This window comes from Nymphaea colorata, chromosome 8 (assembly GCF_008831285.2).
Source record: "Nymphaea colorata isolate Beijing-Zhang1983 chromosome 8, ASM883128v2, whole genome shotgun sequence".
Lineage (NCBI taxonomy): Eukaryota > Viridiplantae > Streptophyta > Magnoliopsida > Nymphaeales > Nymphaeaceae > Nymphaea > Nymphaea colorata.
Window position 1 is genome coordinate 20,290,678 of NC_045145.1, and position 8,438 is coordinate 20,299,115.

The 8,438-nt window shown below is 41.6% G+C and overlaps 2 protein-coding genes across 2 annotated transcripts; both read right to left on the minus strand.

Moving 5' to 3' along the window:
* Positions 1-1,924: 1,924 nt before the first annotated feature.
* On the minus strand, positions 1,925-3,657 carry LOC116258292 (protein PLANT CADMIUM RESISTANCE 3-like). Its single transcript, XM_031635373.2, has 4 exons — positions 2,993-3,657; positions 2,811-2,882; positions 2,472-2,684; positions 1,925-2,252 (listed from the first exon to the last, which is right to left on the minus strand). Exons 1-4 carry the CDS (start codon positions 3,210-3,212, stop codon positions 2,122-2,124), a joined length of 636 nt encoding a protein of 211 aa, XP_031491233.1. The 5' UTR covers positions 3,213-3,657; the 3' UTR covers positions 1,925-2,121.
* Positions 3,658-6,831: 3,174 nt separating this feature from the next.
* Positions 6,832-8,202, minus strand: LOC116258294 (protein PLANT CADMIUM RESISTANCE 3-like). Its single transcript, XM_031635374.2, has 4 exons — positions 7,909-8,202; positions 7,636-7,707; positions 7,301-7,513; positions 6,832-7,209 (listed from the first exon to the last, which is right to left on the minus strand). Exons 1-4 carry the CDS (start codon positions 8,096-8,098, stop codon positions 7,133-7,135), a joined length of 552 nt encoding a protein of 183 aa, XP_031491234.1. The 5' UTR covers positions 8,099-8,202; the 3' UTR covers positions 6,832-7,132.
* Positions 8,203-8,438: the final 236 nt, after the last annotated feature.

Sequence of the window (8,438 nt, forward strand, 5' to 3'; positions counted from 1 at the left end):
TATCGTGGTAAATTTAACCATGTTTGATGCACATGAAGAATTAAACATGATAAATTTAACCCTGTTTGATGCGTAGGAAGAATTTAACGTGGTAAATGTTGTTTTTTTTGTGTCTCTTCTCCAAATTTAGCTGCCTCTGCCCTTGCCTCTTCATCAAAGTATGATTTCTTCTCCAAAAGAAGGCCGACTCTTGTGATGTATCAAATTTTCGGCCTTCACCAATCATCTGGGTCCCAAAAAGATCATTTCCAAGGTCATAGCTAACTTGTTGAAGCAGCTCATGCCTCACCTGGTGTCATCTTCCTAGCTTTTTTTTTTTTTAAATTCATCACTGCTGCCTGCACTGTGAATTCATTTTTGCTTCCGAATTAGCTCATTCTTTGGCTTCTTGCGGCTACCCACTTTGGTTTCTAGGTCTATTCAAGAAGATATAACAGCAGGATTAACATCATGGAGTTCTCCATGAGAACCATAAGGACCATCTGTCATTCTTTTTAAAAGAGGCCTATAATGATCGACAATCTACTCATTTTATTCAACCGTAACCACCACTGTGGTGCATCATTCGGACTCGAGAAGGTTTGACAACTTCAACCTTGAACCATGCAATAAAACACTCATTATATGTACAGGGGAACCAACATTTTATTTATAATTTGGTAAAAGTATAAAGGTAACAAAGCCAGAAAATTCCCGACCTTTCAAGAGATGTCATTTGCTCAACATTTTCTTTACAGTTTGGCTACGATATACTCATCTCTACAGACTGTAAAATTTTTACATGTACCTCAAGATGACATGAGCATCAATATCTGCAATTACTAATCCTAAAAATCGGCATCACCACCGTCATTTACTTGAATTACAGTTAAGGGATTACAAGAGCATAACTGCTAAGGGTGTTTTGCAACTTTTTCTACCTCCATTAGCTATGAGCTTCTCCACACGCGCAACAATGTGCTTTCCATAAGTATATCACTTCAGAGCATTCAAGTGCACCTTGATCCGTGACAGAATGAATTCACGTTGTTGGTCTTCACAAGTATCGATTACCTTTTGCACAACATAGTTTACTTCTAGAATTAGCATTCAGAGGGAGAGACTACAAGTATGCAATGACCCTAAATCCAGTTTCTGTAATTGTACAAAATAAGCACTAACTATGGTATGAACTCAAATGAATAGGATAATTTAGGCAAACAAACAACAAGCAAATTAACTCACATAAATGTACAATCAAAAGAACTCATTTTACAATAAAAAAGGAAACATTTCCTTACAGAAATCCACAGTTATCAACAGCAAATTCTTTGATAATTTATTGTCTCAAGGCATTGGCAGTTGGAATACTACCCCAAAGACTTGGGCAGATTCACGACGTACTAAACTTATTGTCATATGAATCTGATTGAAAAAGGAAACAGTTCCATACAAAAATTCAAATCAACAAAGAGGAAATTTTGGCTGTCCATGGTCCTTTGTTGTTTCAAGGGATTTGGCAGTAGCAGCACTATGTTAGTATCTGACAAATTTATCCCATAAATTTGGGCAGATTCATGACATACTAGTTGTAGTGTTTGTAGTGTCGTATGAATCTGCATCAATTTTTCATGATAACACACCCACAGAATCTCTCTACTACCAAAGAACCCCAAAGGATCCATGAGATATATATTATGTTGCCTCGTCCCTCTATTTATATCTTTATCCCATAGCGAGGAATATGGGAGGAGCAGTGCATATGTGGTCAATTTTATTGAATGCAATCCGTATGAGTCTCCCGTAGTGGCAGGCTAGTTATGCCGAATCACTTCAATATGTGAGCATTGCTTGTTCTTTCCTTCTTTTTTCATGATTCTGCCAGTTCAAGAGATAATTAATATAAAACCAATCGCACAAGACAAGCCTCAATGGACAACTTCGGTGAAAACAGCATGGAGGATTCATATTCAAGGTTGGTCTTGTACACAAGCTTGAATTAACACGCACAGTGGACAAGCTGGAAATAGTAGAGACAAGAATACAATCAGGTAAGCTTCACTCTTTCTTTTCTCCATAGCACACTTTCTTTATATTGATTCTCATTCTACAACTTGACGCCTGACGGGTCCAAGTTCAGAACTATATTGTCATTGGTTCCACCTGCGTATATATAGCTTGCCCATTTTGAAGCTGCTGTCTCATCATGTCCGGTGCCACAACAGGGGGCAGGGTGGGCTTAAGCTTCTGCCTCTCCAAGTTTTCCTCCCAACCTTCACATTCAGAAATAAAATCAATCAGGGCAAGAGAGAGTCCGACATGAAAGAAAAGGTTCATAGTTCAGCTACACGAAGAACATATATGCAGCAAGAGACAGGACAAGTTTTGTTGGTTGAGCCACATTGATCAGCAAGAGGCAGGACAAGTTCCTCCCTGGTTTAGTTTTCTAGGAGACCGCACATGGTGGAGAGAGATTGAGAGAGAGGGAGGACCTATGGAGGGGTCGAAACCCCGACGCTGGAGCTCTCTGTACTCCTGGGTGAGGGCGCAGGGCTCGCAGACGCAGTGGACGGCCCAATCGGGAGCGGGGTTCTCCGGCAGGCGGTATTGGGCCCTCAGCTTCGCCCTGAAGAAGGCAGAGTAGAGGCAGCCGCAACATGTCAGGATCTTCATCGCCTCATACAGGCACGCGCCCGCAATGCACGCTGCACAACCACCATTGCCCAAGTGCAGAAATTAATGGGACAACCCCAAATTGGAAGAAGCAGAAGAAGATGTTGATCTACTTATGTTCTATAGAGAGAGAGAGAGAGAAAGAAAGAGAGGGTTACAAGTGCTTCCCCTGTCGACTATCTCCGCAATCCGGCCGAATGTAACACAGGGGCATAAGCATGCTAAGAAGCCTACAACCAAAAGGCAGACACAAGAGCAAATCCAGCCAAGTTAAAAGGACGGATCGATAGAAATAGATAGATAGTTAAATCGAGAAAGAGAGAGAGAGAGAGAGAGATACAGTTAGAGGGATCGATGCAGCACTGGAAGAGGGTTGTCGACCACCGGGTGGGGAATACCATGCGAGGTTGGAGGTCGCCGTCAGAACGGTAATCATATTCGTACTGCATCTGCCAGGCGGTGGGGTTGCCAAGGGCCGGCTCCCCATAATAGGGGCTTTTCTCAGAAGAGGAAGACGATGCGGCGGCAGCTGCCTGTTTCATCCCGCCCTGCGGATACATGTCGTGATCGTGCTGAACCTCCGCTAGAAAAGCAGATGGAGAAAGCGAGCTTTGTGGAATTACGGTAGGCGGCACATCCAGCGGTGCCGCCTACCGATTATACTCTGTAAATCAGAAGGAAGAAGAAGGAGAAAGCCCAAAAGTTGAATGTCGCTACTTCCTCCTCAGATCGTGTACAAAAGACGCCGCTTTAGCTTTCACGATCCCAACTATGACCAATTTAAAAACGGGTGTTCGACTTCGGGGCAGCCCGGGGACAACCAATGTCACATCAGCAGCAGCCCAAGAATATGGCACAAGCTCATACCATTAAAGGTGTAAGCTCGTATCCCCGAAGGACCAGCCGGATCCACGGTCAGCTCGCCGGAATTTCCGCTACGATCAGGTTGAACCAGCAGGGGAACGAGCAGATTTCTGATTTTATATGAACCACCTCCTTGCTCCGCAAAAACTAAAAACCGCCAAGAAGTTAGCGGAGGAAAATTTACGACTCTTAGCTTAGCCATCGCGTTTTTTGTTTAGACGACATTTGGATAAGAAGAAAATTGTGTTTTTGAAATACCATTTGGATAAAAAAAAAAAAAAAATGTGCTCCAAAACTATGTACCCTCAAAATAAATTAAATTATTCTAGCCTCTATTAAGTAAAGTTGAAGAAACAAGCATTTTTTTTTCATGAAATATTGTAACATGGGGATGCATGCGAAAACACTGCTGATTGTCATATGATTTAAATGCATAAAAAGAAAAAGAGAAGGTTATTTAATTTTTTGATAAAAGTGGAAAGCCACAACCACGAAGGGGTTGGAGAATTTTTGCATCAAAGGTAGAATTAACATGGTATAAGTGACCAAGGTTTTCGTCTACAACTTCTTCTTGTCTGAATAAGGGAATTAATGGGCAACAACAATATTGCAGATGGATTAAGTTGTCGTTTCTTCAATAAAATCAAGATAATGATTCAAACGTTGCTGAATTAATTTTTTTTCTTCAAACGTTTGGCAACAGTATACTTTCCGTCCAAACATGATATGTTAGGCAAGATTAAAGGTCAACACTAGCTAGTTGGTATATAGAACAGAAGGCCATAAAGGTTACCTCCAAGTTAAGAGTTTTTGATCCTTACCATGCGAATTGCTTTCTCAAAGAGAGATTTAAAAAATGCATAATATTATATTTTTTCAGCGAATAAATAATTTTTTTTTTACAAAAAAGATCGACCATTGATTTTTAAGGAGCACCTAGAAAACTTGAAAGAAACAAAACCACAAGTCTCCCACCACGAGAATCCCGCGTTTTACTACGGGCAGAAGAAAACCAGTCAGTAAAAAGTCAATTTCACCGAAGAAATAACCATGGGGACAGTGAAGACCTGTGTTTATCGATAGCATGAGAACATCGTCGCAAGAGCGTCATGTTTACTGTATGTAGACATGAATAAAGACTAGATATGTACTTACGGTTTTATTGAAAAGATTATTACCGACAGTCTATCAGCTTTAGTTTGTCATATGTTAATTGCAGGGTAATCTTTTGTATTCCCATTATTTGGGTTCTACGTAATATGTATAAATGAACTTTACGGAGAAGGGGCACGTTAGTAAAAGGCCAGAGTTACTGACGGAAGGGACTCGTCAGTATAGAGCAGATTTTTACCACATAAAGTAATAAAAGTTTGGAATGTACTGACGACATGATGTCATCCGTAAAGGTTTGAAGTTTACTCATGAGAAAGTCGCCATCTGTGTAGGTGGACACTATCGTCGCAGCCCGGACTAGAAAGAGAGTCTGATGGACACTAGATGTGCCTGTTTGGAGGATGATGGCGGAGGCTTGGAGAATTCCGGAGGTTGATTTGGCCGGAGTTGTAGATGGTAGAAAGGTATTTTTTATTTCAGTTGATGTTAAAATTTTGAAACTATAGTTTGGCTCTTACGACAAAAAAAAATCTTTGTTTTGTCCCAAAACCACCTCTTAGTAAATTTGATTAATGCCGCTTATCAAAATTTGGAACAATTAGAAAATTACAAAAATGAAAGCATTTATTTCGAACAACAAAGAGCGATTAATCAGGTCCAACAACGAGTTTTCCAACAAGCCTCACAAGGGCTCTAGGAACTTTGAATAAGTGTTTAAACGGCGAGTTACATTTACGCACCATCGGTGCTAATATTGACATACTTAGGGCCATGAAAGAAATAACCGATTAGTCCTTCTACTATAAGATAGGTATTATTTTTCTTCGTAAAGGGCTATCTTGGTTGCAAGTTTACTCGGGTTACAACCCTGTTCACTTGCCTACTCATTATTAGCAACATAATTTAACTTCTCAAGTAATGCAACTATTGCCTCTCTTCAAATTATGTTTTTCAATTTTGACATTGACTGAAATATTATTTTTTAAAATTTTTATATAAAATAAGTGAAATTTTTTAAAATTTACATGTAATTTTTTTTTGAGGTGGAGCCAGGGTCCATGCGGACCCCTTCTGGACTCCGCTCGTCATTCCATCACACTTTGTCAGTCGTTCTTGAAAGTTCACTAGACATTCCTGGCTTATCAGTTATTGGTGGAAAATATAAAATGAGCGGGGACCCAACTTTTTCTGTCGTGTTTGTAGGTTATGCGGTTTGAGCTGATGTGCACTTAGCTTTTTACATTCGCCGACTCTTGACTAGTTGCCCCTACCCAATTATTTTATCACTCTTTATTTGTTTGTTTTTAGCATTTTATGGGTTCTATTTCTTTTGTTTTTAATTTTTTTTTACTTCTTTTCACAACTTTTTGCTATTGCATTTTTCATTTTGCCGGTTCTCTCTCTCACTCTCTAAACACTCTCTAAATGAGATATTTGAGACTTCCTTTACTGACGACAACGCTCTCGAGTGGCGTGGCTATTGCGTAGACATAACACTTGTTTCTTTCACCTCACCGCTTTCAACAACAAGCGTCGATCCTCTTTCCCTCCCATTTGATTTGCATTGCAGGTCGTATAATTAAGGGCGATGATAAATTGCCGGCGTTGACTGAATATTGTCATCTTTTCACCAAATCCAGCCGATCCTTTCTGCTTCCTTGCAAGGTCTCCCCTTTCACTGGTTGGGGCCTCAGGCCCCATTAGGCCTGTAGAATTGCGAGTCCCCACAATCTTTTTTTTTTTTTGAACTTTCTAAAAATTAGTTAATAAGATATATATATATATATTCATAATGTTTAAAACTATACATTAAAAATTCTGTTTTCAGATGTTTAAACTAAAGCTTATGACTAAAAATTTGATGTTTCTGAGTTTTAGATCCTTAAAAATCTTATTCAGATTTGATTTGTAGTTCATGTTTAAATATTATGGTGCTAAGCACCTACTCAAGTTAAATAGCCGTGCACCAAACTGGTATTGAGGGGACCAGCTTCCACATGGGCTGATGAACAAAGAGAAAAGATGGAAAATGCTTAAGTCCTACCAGGTCAATGCATTGCAGAAATGAAGAAGATGGTCGATTAACACGGATGGCCTTATATTTAGCATCAACAATGAAGTCAGTCCACATTTTAATAAACATGAACATGGTGTATGGATAGAGATGCCAACAGATCAGATTTGAATTGGATGTACCTCTGGTTGATTCAATATTCAAACATTCAGATTCCAACTTTTAATTAGAGCAAACGGATGGGCATAACATCTTCCCGGTTTTTACAGAAGCGGCGGGGAGATTGGTGGGTAAAGGACTCTGAACGCACTTCTGCCTCCGCGCCAATTTGGTCACGAATGGCAACTTGTTATCATACAGAAATGATGAGACTGACAGGATGAGTAAAAGAACAAGCAAAAACGTTCAACCAACCCAAAAAAAAACAAAAGAAAAATCAAAGATGGCGGCCGGTGAAGAATCTGGACACGACGGCGAGAAAAAAGCACTCTAGCGATGCATCGGCACGGCCATGGATGGAGGCATGGTGATTCCGCTATTTTGCTTCTCCAGATTCCCTTGCCAACCTTCCGCAGATAAAACGCACAGGTTGGAAGATGAGACAGAGAGAGAGAGAGAAAGAGCAGGAGATCTGGGGAGAGGTTGTGGAGGAGTTACCTATCTCCAGGTCGAAGCCTCTGTTCTTGAGCTCTCTGTATTCTTGGCAGAGGGCGCATGACTCGCAGCAGCAGTGGACGATCCAGTCGGGGCATGGCGACTCCTCCAGGTTGAAATGAGCCCTCATCTTGGATCGGTAGAAGCAGGAGTAGAGGCACCCCATCCCCATAAAGCAGTTGATCAGCGAGTACAGAGCCCCACTTGTGGCACACGCTGCTCTCTCATCACCCAGATCAATTATGACATCCCAACAAAGAAAAAGATGAAATTGAATCCAGAAATCAATCGACACAGAATAGAGTGAAAGAAAGAGAGGAAGAAAGACAGAGACTCACAGCTTGACCCTTTATCCACAATCTCTGCTATCTGCCCGAAGACCACGCAGGGGCAGATGCACCCCAAACAACCTACAATTGCACAACAAACGTTAATTCAGAGACAGAGAAAGATGTCACAAGCTCAACTCCGCCCATCAACTACTGGTTCTGAAACTAAATACAAGCGCAAACTCCGCCTACCCACGTCCCCAGACAGGGTGAGGAGATCGTGTTCCTTTTGCCGGAAAACGGAAGAAGAAAGAAACAAAAAGGAAGAAGAGGAAGACTCACAATTGTTGCAGTCGTCGCAGCAATCGCAGAGGCCAGTCGTCCATGGAATCGGCGTCTGGGAGCGGATGGGCATCGGCTGCACAGGAGGAGGGCCGACAACCACCGGTATCAATCCGGCCGGGTGCTGCGGGAACGGCCCCGGTTGCGGGGTCTGTGGCTTGACATAGGACTCCGGGATGGTGGGATACATGAGGGGAGCTCGGAAATTTCCCCTGACTCGACTTCGATCTCCTTCCTCTTTCGTTTGTGGGTCTTCTTCTGGTTCTCCTCCCGAAGATTACGATAAGAGCGTACACAAATGATATGAGTTTAGTGTATTTCCCTCGTCACCTCCGTAATGCGGAAGTGACCGCAGCGGTACTTGGTCGTGTTTGTGAACCCGGGACGAGTCGTCCCCCTCGCTCTCAAAACGAAAGGAAAAGTGCCATGGATGTTTGACCCACTGGAACGAAAGGAAAAGTGCCATTGATGATTGGCAACTGTTGTTTCAAAGTCTTGTGGTTTGGATTTGGACTTGGAAGATGATTGGA

What these genes read in the sequence shown, in the direction of transcription:
- LOC116258292 (XM_031635373.2), bottom strand. Translation starts at nt 3,212, where the DNA reads ATGTATCCGCAGGGCGGGATGAAACAGGCAGCTGCCGCCGCATCGTCT. An exon ending in AGTCGACAGGGGAAGCACTT is followed by an intron (nt 2,685 to 2,810) that starts GTAACCCTCTCT and finishes GTGGTTGTGCAG; the next exon opens with CGTGCATTGCGGGCGCGTGC. An exon ending in GGGTTTCGACCCCTCCATAG is followed by an intron (nt 2,253 to 2,471) that starts GTCCTCCCTCTC and finishes CTGAATGTGAAG; the next exon opens with GTTGGGAGGAAAACTTGGAG.
- LOC116258294 (XM_031635374.2), bottom strand. Translation starts at nt 8,098, where the DNA reads ATGTATCCCACCATCCCGGAGTCCTATGTCAAGCCACAGACCCCGCAA. An exon ending in CTGCGACGACTGCAACAATT is followed by an intron (nt 7,708 to 7,908) that starts GTGAGTCTTCCT and finishes GTGCAATTGTAG; the next exon opens with GTTGTTTGGGGTGCATCTGC. An exon ending in TGTGGATAAAGGGTCAAGCT is followed by an intron (nt 7,514 to 7,635) that starts GTGAGTCTCTGT and finishes ATGAGAGAGCAG; the next exon opens with CGTGTGCCACAAGTGGGGCT.